This window comes from Thamnophis elegans, chromosome 6 (genome assembly GCF_009769535.1).
Source record: "Thamnophis elegans isolate rThaEle1 chromosome 6, rThaEle1.pri, whole genome shotgun sequence".
Lineage (NCBI taxonomy): Eukaryota > Metazoa > Chordata > Lepidosauria > Squamata > Colubridae > Thamnophis > Thamnophis elegans.
The window spans coordinates 50,336,328-50,355,660 of record NC_045546.1 but is presented as its reverse complement, the minus strand read 5'-3'; the positions used below and the strand labels follow the sequence as shown (position 1 = coordinate 50,355,660).

At 36.2% G+C, this 19,333-nt stretch overlaps 1 protein-coding gene across 1 annotated transcript in view; it reads left to right on the top strand.

Annotated features, from left to right (window-relative positions):
* Positions 1 to 19,333, top strand: part of GRIK1 (glutamate ionotropic receptor kainate type subunit 1) — a 160,069-nt gene that overhangs the window by 91,038 nt on the left and 49,698 nt on the right. Inside the window, 4 exon segments of the mRNA XM_032220354.1 lie at positions 2,057 to 2,238; positions 7,457 to 7,510; positions 14,230 to 14,403; positions 18,069 to 18,212. Of these exon segments, the coding sequence (XP_032076245.1) occupies positions 2,057 to 2,238; positions 7,457 to 7,510; positions 14,230 to 14,403; positions 18,069 to 18,212 (554 nt within the window).

Here is a 19,333-nt window from a genome sequence, read left to right as displayed (position 1 = left end):
CCATTCATATTTGTAACAAGGAGATATAAAACAAGGAGATTATATATATATATAACCTAACCCACCTCACAGAGTTATTGTTGTGGGAAAAACAGGTGGAAAAGGTATGTTGAATATGTTTGCTCCCTTGAATTATTTGTAAAAATAGTAAAGGTGGGCTACAAATAAATAAAATGAAATATTATTAAATGTTAAAAACATTGTTAGAAACTACAGGTATCAAATAGTTTATATTAAATTTTAATATAAATAACATGAAATCAAATTTAACTTACAAATGCTTCTTTTACAAAAATTCCTTTTGGATTGTAATTCTGGAATACCATTTAAATTTAGCAACTTTCTCAATATGAAAAAAGATGTGCATCCTGATTTAATAACAATAGTAATACTACTGGAAGCATCTTTACTTTCTGAGGAAACATAGAGAATATTCAACTGTGCATTTTCTCCAGCATCCTCTCCCACTTTAAATTTCTGCGTTTGATACCTCTGCACTATTTTTCATGTGTAGCATCTCATTATGTTTTCATTTCTTGTTTAGTTATTTACAGAAATATAGTATAAATAATGCATAAAAAGGGAAGCTGTTTGCCAGCTCACATTGTGTAGGCCACCTTGTACCTTCTGTTTCTGTGCTTGGCCAAAGCTAGCAAAACATTAGGCATTTCTAACCTTTCTAACCCAGTTGTGCCATATTTAAATGTACCTCCCACCCTTTATCTTGCTACATAACTTTAACTTTTCTGAATTTCATTCCCTCCCTTGGAGTGACTGTTCCACTTCTCCTTTGCCAAACCTACCACAATTCTGTCTCCTTCACTTTTATATCTCCTTTTGAATCTTAGATTACTAGGGAGTCACTTGGCTGTTTCCCTCATCTTGCTGCCTATCTCAGCATTGCCAAACCTGGGCGTCTTTGAAGTATATAGACTTCAAGTTCCAAAATTCCCTAGGTTGCATGCACACTGTCCCTGACGCTAAAGGCAACATTTGGAACATGTCAGTGCTGGTGAAAACTGACCAGCAAAGAAACTGAAAGCAAAATATTTTCATATTAACAGTTTGCAGTTGGTAATGTTTAACAGTACATTAATTTTATGTTGCTATCCTTAGGATCTTTTTTTTTCCTTTTCTTTAATTTATTTTAATCAATAAATAATTCTTTATTCATTATCATTTTGTTTTTTCCTGTTGGTTTTATGTCTCTACTGTAATAAAAAAGTATAAAAAATAAAAAAATAGTGCTGAGTATTGCAACAGTTCACTTGCTGAATTTTTTATGAAACGTTTTTCCATTTGTGCACTATTTAATTGTTCAGTGATCTTGGATATTTAAGAGGGGTTTTTTTAATGGCAATACTTATATTATGGTGTACTTACATGAAACACATGAGCTCCTAAAATATTTTCCAAAGTTTGTCATTAAATTTTAATTTTTAATGTGAAATAAAATTATGAAATGTCCTGCTTGGCTAATTACCATTCGCAGTGCAAAGATAGCAGATTTTGTCCTAGTCCTCCCCACTGTTTGGCTATGGCTTTGTTCAAAGTCTACATGTGGATTGGTCTTGCATTCCCTGTTTTAAGTAATAAAACTCATTTAACAAGAACAACAAAAACCTCCCACAGGAAAATGTGTCAATTCATTAGAGGGCTATATAGTTTCTACTCATTTTCTAGATATAGATGCTATAGCACTAAAATACATCTTTCAGCTTTCCCTCTTAATTTATTTTTCTTCTTATGAGAAAAAATGGTAGTAAAAAACCCCCAAATTTACAATGACCCTGGTAAAACTCTCTGATGTAGAGTTGGCTTTCCCAAAAACCTTGTTTGAATGCATATCTCATAAAAGTTCAGAAAAGGAAGGGAAAAAAAGCCTATAAATTTTCTCAATGAATTATGTGATCAATTATAGCCTATCAAATTAAGTTTTTATTTTGTGCAAACTTGAAATTTGTTGCAGAACAGTGAATTTAAATGTTGAATATAAATGGCAGCAAAGATTCATTGAACAGAAAGGACATCTGAATGATTGGATATCATTTTCTAGGTCTAATTCGTCTGCAAGAGCTCATCAAAGCCCCTTCAAGGTATAACATTAAAATTAAAATACGCCAATTGCCCTCTGGAAATAAGGATGCTCGGCCATTACTCAAGGAGATGAAGAGGGGCAGAGAGTTCTTTGTGATATTTGATTGTTCACATGACACAGCAGCTGAAATCATGAAACAGGTAAGCAGGAGCGAAAGACTCATGTCATCTGGTTTGCAATAAGCACAGCATTATTTGGGGGAGGTTTAAGCTTTTGTTCATTACCATAATCCCTCTCTGAAAGCCGGAAAGTTCTTTCAGCCTTCCTGATTAAAGGAGAAACTCATTTAAAAGTGATGATCAGCATGTAGAAGGCACTGAAAAATTGGCCTTTGGGGTAGCATCACCTCAACAGGTGTAAAGATTATGCATGTCCTAAGCTTAAGCACTATCTAAATACCCAATTTCAAATGGCAGACATCTGATATAAAAAAATGATGGATGACAATAAATAATAAACTTAATTTTCTCCACTTGCTAGTGACAGCTATCCTAATGTATAACTTGTTCCCCCATGGAGGCATTCCTGGCACCTTGCAGCAATGAACAGTTTAAAAATATCCAGGATTTGTTGCATCCTCCTAACATGTATTTTTACCAAAGCTGTATATCCTAGGTTTCAGTTTTATGGATACAGTTTCTTGTTTTATGAAGAATTATATTTTATTATTGTTTGCCTGGGAGCTGCCAGTGTGATCGAGGTAAAGGCTGCAAATAAATTTGTTCAAAATTATGGCACTTTAACAATCAACAACATAAACACAACTGCAATGGTTGATGTAGGCAAAAACAATAATTACAATGGGAGGCCTCTTGGTCAAAACATCTGGTTGAAATCTTATCGCTAGATCAAAGGATCAATACCCATGTCTCTGAGATTCAGACAGTTGTTTACAATTACATATTTAGTTGTCTCTACTGAATCTTTTTGTATTGTTTAGAATCCTCTGAACTTTCCCCCAAGGTGCTTTTTCAAGTGGCAACTGGACTTTCTGTTTTTTCTTTGAAAACATTTCGCTTCTTATCCAAGAAACTTCATCAGAGCTGAAGAAGCTTCTTGGATGAGAAGCGAAATGTCTTCAAAGAAAAAACAGAAAGTCCAGTTGCCACTTGAAAAAGCACCTTTGGGACAACCATGACCTGGATGACTTGAGAGTCTCCATAGACCTTTGAACTTTTGAATTTGTAGGAAGAAACTAAAGCTATTGTACACAAACCTGTTATTATTCAGACATGGTTGAGGCAATATGTATCATCACTGATGTTCTATCAGTGCATGATGTTGTTGGATAACTGAAAAAATGCTATAAATTGCTAGTGAGGAAATGAACTAATATTAGCATTTGGTGTGTGTGCATGTATACAGAAATACATACGCGCGCACACACACACACACACACACACACACACACACCTGTTGAAATATTATTAGTGATTTAAATCAGGGTTGAAGCTAATCAAAAACAAAAACCCATTCAAGTAGCAATGATTTATCTATCTAATGTAAACTAGAATAAAGGGCTCATTAGAAATTTCTTGAATTTTGTTACGGACAATGATTATAAACAGATGGAAGGTTATCATAATGTATTGGAGTTATATATCATCTAGACAAGATTAACCTGTTCTGTATATTTTCAAGGTAATATGAATAGCTAAAGGAATTGAATTTTCTACAGCATTAGCAATAACTTGACTGATATCTGAAATTAGCAAAGCTGTACATTGCAGAAAGCACTATTCAGCTTTTGGTATAGTTTGAATTCTGAAACAAATATTAGTTGCATAGCCTAATCACTTAATAAATAATTGATCTCTTAATCGTATAGCTAATTACAATCATTCTAAAATCCTAACACAAATCATGTATAACTAGACTTCTTAATTCTCATATAATTTTTTTTTATTTCATTGGTGTACATTTCTTTGTTTTGCAACACCAGCAAACAGTCCATATGGAGTCTTTCTCCGTAGATGTAGCTAGCTGGGGATTATCTTAATTAACTCAGACTTAATATATTATTGCATAGTATATATTGTAACAATTGGGGAGATGCTGAAAGTACCTTGAGATGTTGAAAAACTGAATCTTTAGTAATCTTAATATATGTCCAGATAGAAAGTTGCTATCAAAATTACTGATAGTACACTGTGATAGTATAATTGTGAATGTTCATAAAATGAAGAATTCATGATTGAGTGTCATAGTATGTTTACACTTACTCAGATGGAGAATATAGAATACTTGGGATGCAGTGCATGGAATGAAGGTTGCAGAACTATTCCCAGTATTTGACTCTGCAATTGCATCTCAGTGTCCACTGAAGTGATACCTCTGCTAAAGCAGGAACATATTTGAAGCAACATTTTGAGGAAGCCAGAGTTAGTTCAGCTAAATACAGGCATTCAAATACTGAAGGTCAGAAATTCTAGTCTGCAAGTAATTGACTTTTCATTATGTAATAGATGCCTGCACCAATAAATCAATGTTATTAAAGGGTCTAATGTCTTTAAGATTGTGCATTGAACTGAAAATTAAGATATCAGAATTCCACTCAAGTCAATTCTTTTTTAAAATCCAGGATTTGTTCTGTTGCAATTAGGTAGATAATTTTTAGTTCAACTTGACAGAAACTAGGCTGGACATATCACAAAAAAGGATTCATTGCGATTTTAGAATCCTGTCAGTTAGTACTTCTTTTGCTATATCAGCAAATTTAAATTATATCATTTCAGATTCTGCTTCCAAGTGAAAACTGTATGCCTAAATGTTCTGGTTAATTTGTCAGTTCACTGTACTGTATTGAGTATAGAATACTGTTCTGTATTCTGCTAGTATCTCACAGAAGAAAGAAATAAGTTGAAGGAAGACTGACAAAAGTAATAAAGGAGTGCAAGGGAAGTGAGAGAACTGGTACTTGATAGTTTCAGCGAAGTTTCAACTTTGTGCAGATAAGTCAGGATGGGAATATATATAAGAACAGAACAAATGGGGGGGGGGGATCTTTCCGAGGATTTCTGCTAAGCTTTAGCAGACAGAAAAGAATGAAACATATATATATGTACTGCATGAAGAGAAATTTGTCTAAAAGGAGGAGACAAATTTGGCTGTTCTATTTCACTGACTTTCCGCATGATAGATCTTACTCAACTGTCCAGAGAAACTGTCCAGAGAAATAGACTAACAAATAGGAGAATGTAATACAATGAATAAAACATGAAAAAATTCTCTGGGAAGGGCAATAGTTATACCAGAAATATAGCCAGAAAATGATATTAAGAATGCCCACAGGTAACCTTATTTAGAAAAATTAGCCTGGATGGTGGTACTCTGGGACAAAAAACTAAAGTACATTGAAATAATTCATAATTTTGAAATTTGAAGAGGAAGAATTCAACATTTCTATCCAGAAATTTCAGGCAAAAGTCCAAATGGATTACAACGGAGTGAAAGCTGAAAACTTTTGTTCATACTGATAAGTGAGAATAGTATCAATAAGGACAGGACTAGCTTCTCTCTCTCTGATTCATGCCGGTAAACATAAAATATGCTTTTTCAGCGTAGGGAAGGAGACTTACATATTTTATCAGAAGGAAGGCTGGCAGAAAGAAAAAAACGGTGTTGCTCCATTTGGCATTGTTCATGCTTATCATTAGCATGCTGTGCTTGACAGAATACCTCTGAGAAATGTGACTTCATTCCAAAGTCAATCACTAGATGTTTCTATGTGCATTAGAATGGCAGCAGCTTCCTTCCCACTCTTTCCACAAAGTGCCAAAGGGATGCCTATGTTAAATTGGTTTCTGTGGGCAGATAATAAAAAAATGTTCTCTATTATTCTTTCATCATATGAGGATATGGGATTACTAAGAGAATGCTATGAAAATCAGTGACCTGCTGTAATTACCTGAGACAGTAAGAAAGGTCTGTATATGTAGGTAGATATTTTGATTGATAGTACTTGAAGCATATGCATCCTTCGTGGTATCATTATTACATTATTGTTAAAATTTAAAACTCATCGTTCAGCTTTGTTTCTTATTATGAATACCCAAAGTGGCTGTTGGAGTTGCGAACTACAGAACATTTCTGAATTATTATTGGGGGGGGGGGAGTATGTACTTATCCAGCTATGTATTTTGTTCAGAAAGAAAATACCTGACTTTTCTGTCAAATGGACTGCCACGTATTTACATTAAAAGCTTGTACTTAAAAAAACTATTCCGTGATAACAGTATGAGACTATTATCATGAAAATACAGTCAGCCTGCTCTACAGATGCAGTCCACAGATCAGTACATCAGCCAGCTCTTTGCTGTTTTGGGAGTTAGAACTGACTGCTTCCTCCATATTAAATATTATTACTCTGATAAAACTTGCTTGTTTTTAGGTAGAAACAATGACATTATCAGCTGGTTCCAAATCTTAACTTAATCACACATGATGGGAGGTTAGCATCCTGTTGTGGATTTTATATTTCTCATGTTGATTTTCTTATTATAATACAGAAGATTATACAATGTGCACTAAGGATTTTGTCTTATTTCATTGGTATTGATTTATATGCCTCTAATTTAGAGCAAACGAGGCTGAAGAATAGCAAATAGCAGCTTCCCTTGTCATACAAGGCAAGATACACTAAAGCCAGTCAGTTATTTAGTATCTGGTAGGGGAAGGAATCCCACAGACATCTTTTCCTTTTCCTGGTGTAAATGTATAAATGCAACAACAATAATTTAAAATCATTGCTGTGGCATCCTGACATTCAAAATCCACTTCCTCTGGCAGCTGTTTCATTCTGCCAACCATGAACTGCATCAAAGATTTTTGCTTTGATATTACTACACTCCACACCAATTTATTTACCTTAAAATTATATCAAAAAGCCCTCATCCGAAGGAGAGGGGGTACTGATGACTTGCCTGTGGTTACTGTAATTATTGCAAAGCCATTAGAAGTACGTATAAATAGGCATCTATTCTTCTGCTTCAGGCATACTGCCCTCCACTACTGCTTTGCACTATTTCATAGTCTATGAAGATATTGTCACAGGTATATCAGAGCAGCATTTTTTCACATTAAGTTTTGTACAACCTACGGGTTCCAGGATGTGAGCTTGCTGGGATTCCTTAGACTGAGGCCCTAACAAAGAAAAAAGAAAGGAATAAAAATAAAGTGAATGTAGGCAATTTTCTATGATTAGAGTATTGCTTCTGGGTCAGGAGAATTAAAAAAAACAACCTGATGGATTCTGTAGTCTGAAAAAGTTTGAAAACTGCAGCATTACAGAATCAATTATTATTACCTGTTCTGTGTTTTTATAACTTTGGTTCATCTCCCCACTTTGTTCTTTCTCAGGTTCTCTCCATGGGAATGATGACTGAATATTATCACTACTTTTTTACAACTCTGGTAAGATATTTCAGTAATTACTTGTACCATTATCACAGAAATAGCTGAACAGCTTATTTTATGGCAGTGTTCTATATATAGCCATGGTAGATTTCAAAAAATAAAATTCTGCTTAAAAAAAATGACAGTAGCTCCTAGTCAGATCTTGTAAACAAGGTGGCTTGGCATATTCATCACAATCAGGAATTCACTCACTCTGTTTTCATCTCTCTTCAGTCTGCTAATTAATTTAGTGAAGAACTCACACTTTAACAGAATATCCTTGAAAATGTTGGGCAAGAGGAAAAGATCAAAGTTACTGGTCTACTATAAAATTTGTAATTATTTTGTCATAGAGTAAATATCTCCAAGCAGGAACTCTGGGAACTTGTGAACACATTGGCTGTCGACAATAGATTTTTGTAACAACATAGATGGATTATGTCTGGTGGGTGAATGCTGAACTAGTCTTGCTTAAGGTTTCCATAGGACTTCTCTAAAATGGAGAAACTGGTTACAAAATCAAACTAGTATCATTAATTATTTCTGGTTATATTTTAATTGAATCAAATATGGTGCCATTGTTTAGGCTTTCAGGATGTTATTGACTTAGAGAAATCCATATTTTTCAAGGGTTTTATTAAATGAAGACAGAGATGTTCCGAAATGAAAGTAAGGGCAACTTCTCAAATAATTACTATCATATTAGTGGGTTATCTTTTGTGTACAAAAGTTTACTATAAAAACCATTATTATTACAAAAAACTCTAACATCCTTGAAAATAAATTATTAATAATTTTCTTAAATGTTATAGTCTCACATTGAAAAAACATTTAAAATATACAGAAAGAACCTTTTTTTCTTTTTTCCCCTCACTTAATTATTTCTACCATTGTGAAAGATGAGAATGTTCTCTTTCAAAATATTTTATTCAATTTTCACATTCCATTTGCAATCATTTATATACAGGGTATTTACTATAAGAAAAGAAAAAAAAAGAAAAAAAAAGAAAAAGGGAAAACGAACAAGTAAAAAGGAAACACAACTCATCATTCACAACCCCACCTCCTCCATACACCCCATCTACCCCCTCCAACTTTCCTTTCTCCCTCTAACACTCCCCTCCTACTTCCCTTTCCCCTCAAACCTTCCTTCTCCCCTTACTCCCCAGACACCCTCCTTACATTCCCCTTACTCCTTACATTCCCCTTACTCCTTCCTTACTCCTCCCTCTTCCTTCCCTCTACCTCCCTCCTTGGTGTATGCCTTTATTCGAGTGTGTTTGATCTGATAAAAGTAAAATGAACCAAGGAAAAAATAATAATAATAATAATAATAATAATAATAATAATAATAAAAAAGAACCACCGTATATAAATACATTCTTGTCTTGTTAAAACTATGTTAACACCCCCCCCACCCCACCCCCCACAATCCCCATCCCTAATCCTCCCGACTTCCCAGGGCCCACACCTGGCACTACCTTCTATCTAAAATATCTTGTATACATATGGATTAAAAAATAAAAGTAATATATCAAAAAAAAAAAAGAAAAGCAGAGAAAGAAAAAAAAAAGGAAAAAAAAAAGAAAAGAGAAAAGAGAAAAAAGAAAAAAAAAGAAACCACTCTTTGTGTTGATCTCAGCCCCCCATCTTTATCTATGCTTAAATAGTATAAATCATTCTATCTATGTTTTATTCTCATCTCTTACTTCTTTGCTATTTACCCCGACCTTCTGTAGGCTCTCCCGTTCCCTTCCTAACCTCATGATCCCTTCCAATAAGATTTAAGCAGCGTGGATCATGCCATATATTCAAATATAACTTTACAGACAAGTAATCAAACTTTCCCTTCTAGTAAAATTTAAACAACGTAAATGATCTTTCTTTACCCCTTTTTCAAACAATAATTCAAAATAATCTAACCAGATTTCCCCTTCTTAGTAAGGTTAAGCAGCGTAGATCAGATATTACCTTACACAGGAATCAATTTCTATCTTAAGATAATTCCAACCGACTTCCCCTTCTAATAGGATTTAAATAACTTAGTTCATTCCACATGTATTTACCCTCATCCCCCACTTGTCTGATATTTACCACTATCAAATTTATACTACCATTTGTTTAAGATATAACTCAGAGCGATTTGTAGCATGAATCATTCCACATATTCCAATAATACTTTCAGCAAGAGTCAGTTAACCTTCTATTTTAAGGTAGTCGCTTCTAACAAAGTTTAAACAACATAAATCATTCCACATTCTTTTTACAGTTATCTTAAGATAATCCCAAGCGGCTTCCTGTTCTAATAAGCTTTAAACAACGTAAATTTTGCCCTCTTCCCTTGCTTGTCTGGTATTTACCTCAAAGAACGTAGTTCATTTCACATGCATTTACCCTCATCTCTTGCTTGTCTAATATTTACCACTATCAAATTTATACTAGCGTTTATTTGAAAAATAACTCAGAACTATTACAACCAACTTTCCCTTCAAATAAAAGTTAAATAGCATGGATCATATTCAAATAATACTTTCGGCAAGAGTCAGTTAACCTTCTATTTTAAAATAGTCCCATCTAACAAAGTTTAAACAACATAAATCATTCCGCATTCTTTTAACCACTATCAAATTTATGCTAACGTTACTTTAGAATCTAGCTCAAAGTAGTTTCACCCAGCTTTCCCTTCTGATAAAAATTAGTCCACTTTTTCTACCGGAGAGAGGTCTCAAACCCCCATTCAGTCCTCAACTTTAGGAAGTCTTTTGAAGTATCTAAATTCTCGATCTGCGTTCTTCTGCTTCTCCGAGGGAGGAGGGGCTACCCCCTCCATCTTGCAGCCGCATGGCCAGCCGTTTGCTTTCTCCTTCCGCTTGTCTCTCCTCTCTTCCAAGCGCGTCAGGAAGTCCCGCCTTCAGAATCCTACAATAGAAATCTTGAGCCTCCGAAACAGAATTAAGACGAAATCTTTGATTCTCAAATGTAACCGTGATGCCGGCAGGGGCCTCCCATCTGTATCGAATCTGTTGACTCCTAAGCTCTTAGTTAAAAAAGTGTAATCCCTTCTTGCTTTCAACATCTGGAAAGGTATATCTTTGAAGACAATCACGTCCTGGTCATCAACTCGGAGACTGTTATTATGAAACTTTTGCACAATCGCGTTTCTAGATTCTTTTGTAGAGAAATGTATAATTATGTCCCTCGGGAGCTGTCGCTGTTCCGCTATCAATGAGTTCTGGCGATAGATTTTCCGAATCTGCCCATCAAAGTTAAATCCCGGGCTTCCCAGCGCATGGCTGAAGGCTTCAGCAAAGGTCTGTTTCAAATTCTCTTGCTCCTTTTCACGGAATCCTCTGACTCTTATTGAAAATGCCTTCCTATCAAAATTTAGCATCATAAGCTGTTCTTCGTTATTTTTAATTTTTTCTTGTAAAATTGAATATTGGTGGTCAAGTTAAAATTAGCCTTCTCCAGACTTTCCAATTTGTTCTCTATTTCAGCAGAGTAATCTGACAGGGCAGACACGGCTGCAAACGTATTCACCTTCATTTGATTAACTTTAGATTTTAGATCATCATAAAGTTGCAATACAAATTCCTTAATTTCTTGCTTAAAGGTATTAAGTATTTTAAAGAGATATTCCTGTGTTAAAACTTCTCCAGTAGAGGGCGTAGGAGACAAAGGCTGTGTTTCCAAAAAAGATTCTTTAAATTCTTTAGACACATTTGTAGCAAGACGCTTCTTTGATCTGGGTGCCATAATAAATAAACAAGTAAGCAGCGCTTCGCTCCCCTCTATTTCCAAAGAAAAAGAGTTTATTTTGTTAAGGAGCGGTCTGCAGGAAGATAAACCCGGCTAAGTACATCCAGTAATCATCCACGGAGAGAAATCGCCATTTTGAAGTCTATTTAAACAAAGAAGTCTTTAAGACGAATGGTGCTGGTATTTAAGATAGTAATAAAAGCATAAATCTCACAGGGGTGGTACCCTCCCGTATCAAATCTAGCTTGAGAAAACTTTGTTTTGTCCTGGGGGGGGCTAGCCTGTCTGGGGCTGCCAAAAAAAAAAAAGGCAGCTGAGAAGAACTGGCCGGAGATAAAAGCTCCGCTTCGGCTGGATCTAATCTCTTCCACAGCCAAAAAAAAAGAAAAAGGCTGTGGCTTACGAATAGACCCTAGTCTACGGAGCTATCCTCCCTGCCCCTTTCTTAGCCAAAAAGGGGTGCTATCTATGATCTTATTTAGATATACAGACCAGATCTCTGAGGAGCTCGGTGGAGCCCTCCTCGGCAACAGGCCACGCCCCCCGAGAATGTTCTAATTAAAACCAGAACATACAGTAGAGGATGGATGGATGGATGGATGGATGGATGGATTTCACATCCTGACAAATTATTTAAACTCTTTCATGTTATGTTATTTATGACATGATCTTGAAATGTGTCACACAAATTAATATCACTCAATTTAGCCCTTATATTTCCGCTTTGCACACCTCTAATTCACATGGAACTGCTTCTTTGATGATCTAATACAGACATCAGATAAAGTGAGCAATTTACCCCAGGTAGCAGGAAAGAGAAATACCAAGCTTCTAAATTGTAAAATTATATTGTTTATGTTGTTGACTCTTTCAAGGAATGAACCAATCAATTTGTCATGATTTTCTGAGTAGGTCCCCCCCCTCTTTGTAGCAGAAACATTATTACAAAAATATTATAAATTAGCACATATACTCCTGGGCACCTTTCTTAGAACATAATATTGCAAATATCTGGAGTTCTGTGTTAACACAAGTCATAACTATTATATCTAATAAATCATATTCAGCTCATCATTATTTAGATTTAATAATGTATGCAGTGTCTAAAAAACTTGGATATATATATATATATATATATATATATACACACACACACACACACACATATACATACATACATACATACATACATACATACATACATATATATATATATATATATATATTTGTTTTCTGAGGTTTTCGCGGGTGTTAGTATGTAGGTCTCTAGTTGTTCGGGTTTTCTCCCGCGTAGAATTGGAGATGTCTTGGCGACGTTTCGACAAAGTCACATTCGTCATCTTCAGGCTGCTGCTGACTACTTCAGGTTTGGTGTTTCCAGGAGTAGATGTTTCCTACTCCTGGAAACACCAAACCTGAAGTAGTCAGCAGCAGCCTGAAGATGACGAATGTGACTTCGTCGAAACGTCGCCAAGACATCTCCAATTCTACGCGGGAGAAAACCCGAACAACTAGAGACATATATATATATATATATATATATATATATATATATATATATATATATATATATATATATATACACACACACACACACACACACAAAATATCAACAGGGATTTGGCAGAAATTGTGAAAGACAAAGATCAGATTTCAGCATTTATTTTTTCAGTTTTAAGTCTACATAGGTGGTATTTGTTGCTACAAAATACTATTTTCTATATAGGACAATTTCAGTTTCTCTACTCAAAGAATAATTCAAGGATAACTAATTGGAAGCTACATAATTGCTATAAAGTACTACCAACACATGTGGCGCTTTCATGTTATTGAAGTAATATAACATGATTCATGTTCCTATTTAATATCTACATGAAGCCGCTGGGAGAGATCATACGCCGGCACGGGATCAAATATCATCAATATGCAGACGATACTCAATTGTATCTGTCCGCCCCGTGCCAACTCAGCGAAGCGGTGGAAGTGATGTGCTAGTGCCTGGCGGCTGTCAGGGTCTGGATGGGAGCGAACAAGCTTGCACTCAATCCAGACAAGACCGAGTGGCTATTGATGCTGCTTCCCAAGGATAGTCCAGACATTCCACCTCTTAGCCTGGGGGTGAAATTATACACCCCTCAGAGAGGGCCCGCAATTTGGGTGTCCTCCTGGACCCACAGCTGACGTTAGAACACCACCTGTCAGCTGTGACCAGGGGTTTTTTTGCCCAGGTTCTCCTGGTGCACCAGTTGCGGCCCTACCTGGACCGTGAGGCACTTCGAATGGTCACTCATGCCCTCGTCACCTCAAGACTGGATTACTGTAACACGCTGTACATGGGCCTGCCCCTGAAGAGTGTTCGAAGACTGCAGTTGGTCCAGAATGCAGCCGCGCGAGCGATATTGGGTGTACCTAGATACACCAATGTTACACCCATCCTCCACGAGCTGCACTGGCTCCCCATTGGTCTCCAGACCCGCTTCAAGGTGCTAGTCATTACTTTTAAAGCCCTACATGGTTTAGGACCTGGCTACCTGAGAGACCGCCTCCTGCCACTTACCTCTCAATGACCAATTAGATGGCACAGGTTGGGCCTCCTCCGGGTGCCGTCGACCGGACAATGCCAGCTGGCGGCTCCCTGTGGGAGGGCCTTCTCTGTAGCTGCGCCGGCCCTGTGGAATGATCTACCCATGGAGATCCGGACCCTTACTGCTCTCCCAGCCTTCTGTAAAGCCACCAAGACCTGGCTGTTCTGGCAGGCCTGGGGCTGTTGATCAATATCCAGCCCCACTTAGACAGAATGGATAGTGTGTAATTTAATAATTGTATCTTTTATCTTAAATTTTTAAAATGCTTTTTATCTTGCCTGTAAGCTGCCCAGAGTCCCAATTTCATTAAATTGAAATTGAAATTGAAATTATCTTTAATACCCCTGTCTTTTCCTTTTGTTGTTGTATCACCAACAAATCTTGGTAATACAGGATTTGTTTGCACTAGACCTGGAACCCTATAGATATAGTGGAGTCAATATGACTGGATTTCGTCTGCTCAACATTGACAATACACAAGTGGCTTCTGTTGTTGATAAGTGGTCAATGGAAAGATTACAGGCACCACCCAGGCCAGAAACGGGACTCCTGGATGGCATGATGACTGTAAGTGAGAAAACACCATCTGAAATGAAATAAGTTACATTATTTTAATGACAAGCAAATTCTAAGTGAGTTGGTGACATAAAAAGCAATAGAGTTTTGCAGCTACTCTGTGTTCATATGCAAAGTTATGGTTATATTAATGAGCTGGAACATCTTTGGAACCAATCTAATTGCAATCATGTGCCTAGTTAAATCAATTGAAATCAGACTGCAAATGGATTCCTTTCCAGATGCAATTAGTCCAACACTTCTCTAGGGCAAAGTGTTTTATACAGAAACTTAGGAAATTCTAATTTAGGTAAATGAAGTTCATGCCATACTTTTATAGATAGCCACAACTGAGCTGGAAGCCGAGGTAATTTTGGAAAAAGTAGCCCTAATGCCTTTGAACAATTCTGTAAGGTGTTTTTTTTTAACAATTCTGAATTTTCAGAAATGCCTTAGAAATCAAGACAACCCAGAAACCTGCTCTTTACAGAACAAGGCAGTGTTTACCTGCAAATGCATTGAAAACAATGTTAGGCCAAGAATTTCTGTTATCATAAGACCATGATGTTTCACTTAATGACTGTGCTTAATGATGAAGTTGTTGGTACCAATTGTGATCAGTAAGTGAGAACTACCTGCAGTTGCTATGATATTGATGGTGTTCTCATATCCTAAGGTCTCTTCTAAAGGAAAAAAGAATAGGAAACTATATTGTTAAACAATTCAAAGCGATTCTCGATGTGTGGATTGCGGTTAAATTCTTGTGAGAAACTTGGAGCATATAGTGTGGTTATAGTATACTGGACTAATATAGAAAGCTCAAGATTCAAGCCTACCCCCAACCACGGAATGTCACTGGTTGAATTTGGGCCAGTTTTCAAATTCAACCTTGTGCTTCTAAAGGAAAGGCAGGATATAAATACAACAAAATACAGGAATAATTCACATGTAATACTAATTTGTTGTATTGATTGAAAATTCAAAGAGGTTCCAAAGTTTTGCTGCAATTAAAGGTAACTGATAAATTCACATCACCTATGTTTTGCAATGATCTATGTAGGTTAATGAAACAGAGAAGTAATCTGTTAATTTCCGGAAGGATTTACAAGGCTGGCATACCCATGTAACTACAAAGTGGATTAGTTTATCTGTTACACACTACTGTCATTATCTCATCAGGATAATCATGCAGCTTTCTTGCTTCATTGATTAAATTTTGTATGCCAGGAAAATGACACTACTTTGTACTTGTAACCTACCACATTTTTCCCCTTTAGGAAAATATTATTTAAGAATTGAAAAAAATCATCATAGCACAACAGTACATATTAGCTGGTTGTTATATAACAATTTGCCTCAAAAAAACCAGTCAAAGCCATTTTTCTTCTTCAGGTTGAACAATTAACTTTTGAATTAACTGTGAAGCTTAATAATAAATAATGCTACATTTCACTACAGGTTTTAGTCTTTTAACCAAATCACAAGGTTAAACTAATTAAACAATAGGCTCTCATCTCAACAATTTAATTTAGCAAATTTTAATTAGTGACCTGATTCAGGGATTTGTCCAGAAAACAAATGTCTAAACTTAGGCCTACTGCTGTTTTATCATGGATAATTATCCATGATACAAATATTTGTAAAGCCATAACTGTATTGCATAAAGAAAGCATATGCCTACACAGACATTCAGGAACCATAGGAAGAAAATCCTGCAGTGAATGATTGGGTAAGAATAAATTGAAAGAGAAACACAAGTGATAACTTCATGGAAGTTATCTGCCAGGACAGCAGAAGATTGGTATCTTTCAAAAAAGTGTGTGATAGCAGGAAATTTCAGCTAGTTTACATCTGCTGAAAGTCTAGCTCTGCTAAAAAAATATATTGAGTTTGGAACTACAGTCTGCCTCACCTTGTCATGATAGTACATGGTTTAGAAAATATAACACTACAACAAAAGATTAAAAACAAAGAAATCACATGGAAAAAAAGGCTGGAAAAAAGCCACCAACCATTCAAAAGATTAAAAAAATACACAAGGGATAGAATGCCCACACTTGGGAAGAGCCAGGATTTCATGGCTTACTTAAATAAGGGGGACGACGATTGCATGAATCTTGGGGAGAATGGTTGAAAAAGGCCATTTCCTGAGACTCACGAAGTGACATTGTTTAATCAATGGCAACTATTTCAGAAAGTATGGGGTGGGCAGACAATACTGTTTGAATCCACAAATAACCAATCATTATGGCATGAACTGCTTTATAACTAGCATCTTAAATTAACTCAGAAGTTTGCTGCTGCTAACACAGCTCACAAAACAGAGGTGTCCTTTACTTTTCAGAAATAGGGAGGGTTCCTTTTGAAATGTTTTCCACACACATCCCTTTCTGTGAACTAAGATGTCCTTTACATCAGGGTGTCAACTCGATTTCACTGAGGGCCACATCAGCGTTGTGTTTCACCTTGGGAGGCAGGGTGGGGTGGCCAGTTATAGTCTGGTGTCAGGGGTGCATGTGGTGGCCCGAGAGCTCTGCCAGCGAAAATGAGCTGTTTCCAGGGTCAGATCTAAGCACCCCACGGGCCAGATCTGCCCCCAGGCCTTGAGTTTGACATCCCTGCTTTACATGTTGGTAATCCAGTCCATGGCTCTTCCTCCTGTCTTGTAATGTCATTCCTACACACTGTTACAAGGATTCTGATGACTTCCTTAGAAGTCAAGCTCAGACTCTTCCCAGATAATCTGATAAGTTCACATCAGTGGTGGGTTTCAAAATTTGTTCGAACCTACTCTGCGGGTGTGGCCTCCTTTGTGGGAGTGGCTTGCCGCCCATGTGACTGGATGGGAGTGGCTTGCCACCCATGTGACCGGATATGAAAATGCCGACGACACTTGTCAGAACCACCTTAAATTACCTCACACACAGCACTGGCGTGCATAAGAATATGATGTAAACTTGTTTTTTTAAAAGGCATCTTTGCTTTGCGTTAAAACAACTTCAACACACGCAATGTTCTGATTGCACCACTTTCACAGAGGCACTGAGTTTTATAAATATGAGCATGATAGTGTAGAATAATCATATCCAAGGACCAGTAGTGGGTTTCAAAATTTTTTGGAACCTCTTCTGTAGGTGTGGCCTGCTTTCCGGGTCCACTGGTGAAACCTTTTCTAACCGGTTCGGTAAATTTGACGAGCCGGTTCTACCGAATAGGTGCGAACTGGTAAGAACCCACCTCTGGATCACATATAGATCTGACAAGAAAAAACTCTGTCCAGTCAAAGTTTAATTGTGCAATAATCTAGGAAATGTTATACATCAGATATTAGACTACTCACAAAAGCAAGTAAAACAACTGACCCACAACATTCCTAACATCAAGAAAGGCTCTGAAGACAGTTTGACTAAAGTGTAAAGTTTTAAAATGTAAAAGTTAGGAAACCTCTATTTCTTTTATGCTATTTCCATTACTTTTTCTACTTCTGTTTTTCTGTATACTTCTCAAAGTCTAAGCAATTCGTTTCAATGTACAAACAAACAACAAACAAAAATTATTACATTGTCCGAAAACCCAAAATAGAAGAAATAGCTAGCATTTTAGAAGAAAATAAAATTTTGAAAACATGCTACTCCTCTCATGGTTTTTTGGTTTTTTTTGGGCTTTTCCCCAAACAGACAGAATCAGCTTTGATGTACGATGGTGTTTACATGGTAGCAGTGGCATCCCAGCGGGCCTTCCAAATGACAGTCAGTTCCCTCCAGTGTCACCGGCATAAGCCATGGCGGTTTGGAACTCGCTTTATGAATCTGATAAAAGAGGTATATATGGGTTGTTCTTGGCATCAATAATGATGCTTTCTTTACCTTTACTGAATATGGTCTATTTTCTTCATAATGTTCAGTGTCTCTTCAGTGCCCCAATATATTCAATTTTCCTTCTTCGACAAAGAAGCATCATGTTAGCACTGCCCAAATTTAGCTTAGTTTGTTGTAAAGGAGAATTAAGTTTTAAACATCAGTAATTCTGATCTCAGAATTAATCAAGGAACTATTAAATTTTAACTTCTAGTAAATTTCCATTTGTTGAGCTTGGGAAACTGAAACAATTATTCATTTTTTTTCAGAATTCCCTCAAAAGAATGTGTTTGTTGAAATGCAGAGAATGAATGGCCTTGTTTTCAAATATTTTTTCTAATGTTCATTCATTTTTTTCTCACAAAGAGGGCAACAGTCAAATTTATCTAGCTTATGTCTACAATTGTATTACAATTCTTATGTACTAGAACTGCCATCAATTGTCCTGTGTGTTATATCATACAGGGGAACTTCCTTTCTTCTTTCTTTTGAAAAGGCAGTGCTTTCACCTAGTTTTATACACTTAGCTAGACAACGAAGTGCTATAACAACAGAATCAGACATCTAGATATAAATATAGATCCTCTTCTGATTGCTTCAGAATTTTTTCATATCATAGGACTTTGGTTTGGGTAGTGGTGTGTGTGTGTGTGTGTGTGTGTGTGTATAAGTGTGTGTTTGGGTGGATATAAATGCATATTATTTTGCTAAATGGATTTCCTTCTGACCTTAGAATTTACAGTTCATCACATTAGCACTAAATTTTTTACAGATGCTATGAATAAATTATGAAACACTAAAATAAGGAGATGGAATAATCACAAGATAGAGCAGTTTTCCCATTTAAGAATATGGATACAATTTGGAAAATTCAAGAAACAGAATTGCACATTCAAATTGTATCATATGTTGTACTATTGATCTGAAGATAATGCATTTATTTTTATTGTAATAAAAATATTATTTTAAAATCCTATTTGTGTTATGTTTACCATAAACAGGCCCATATGCTAACCTGGCAAAAGTAGACACCTATCCCATAAATCAGATCTGTACTTGAGCAGCAATTTATCTTGGGATTATTA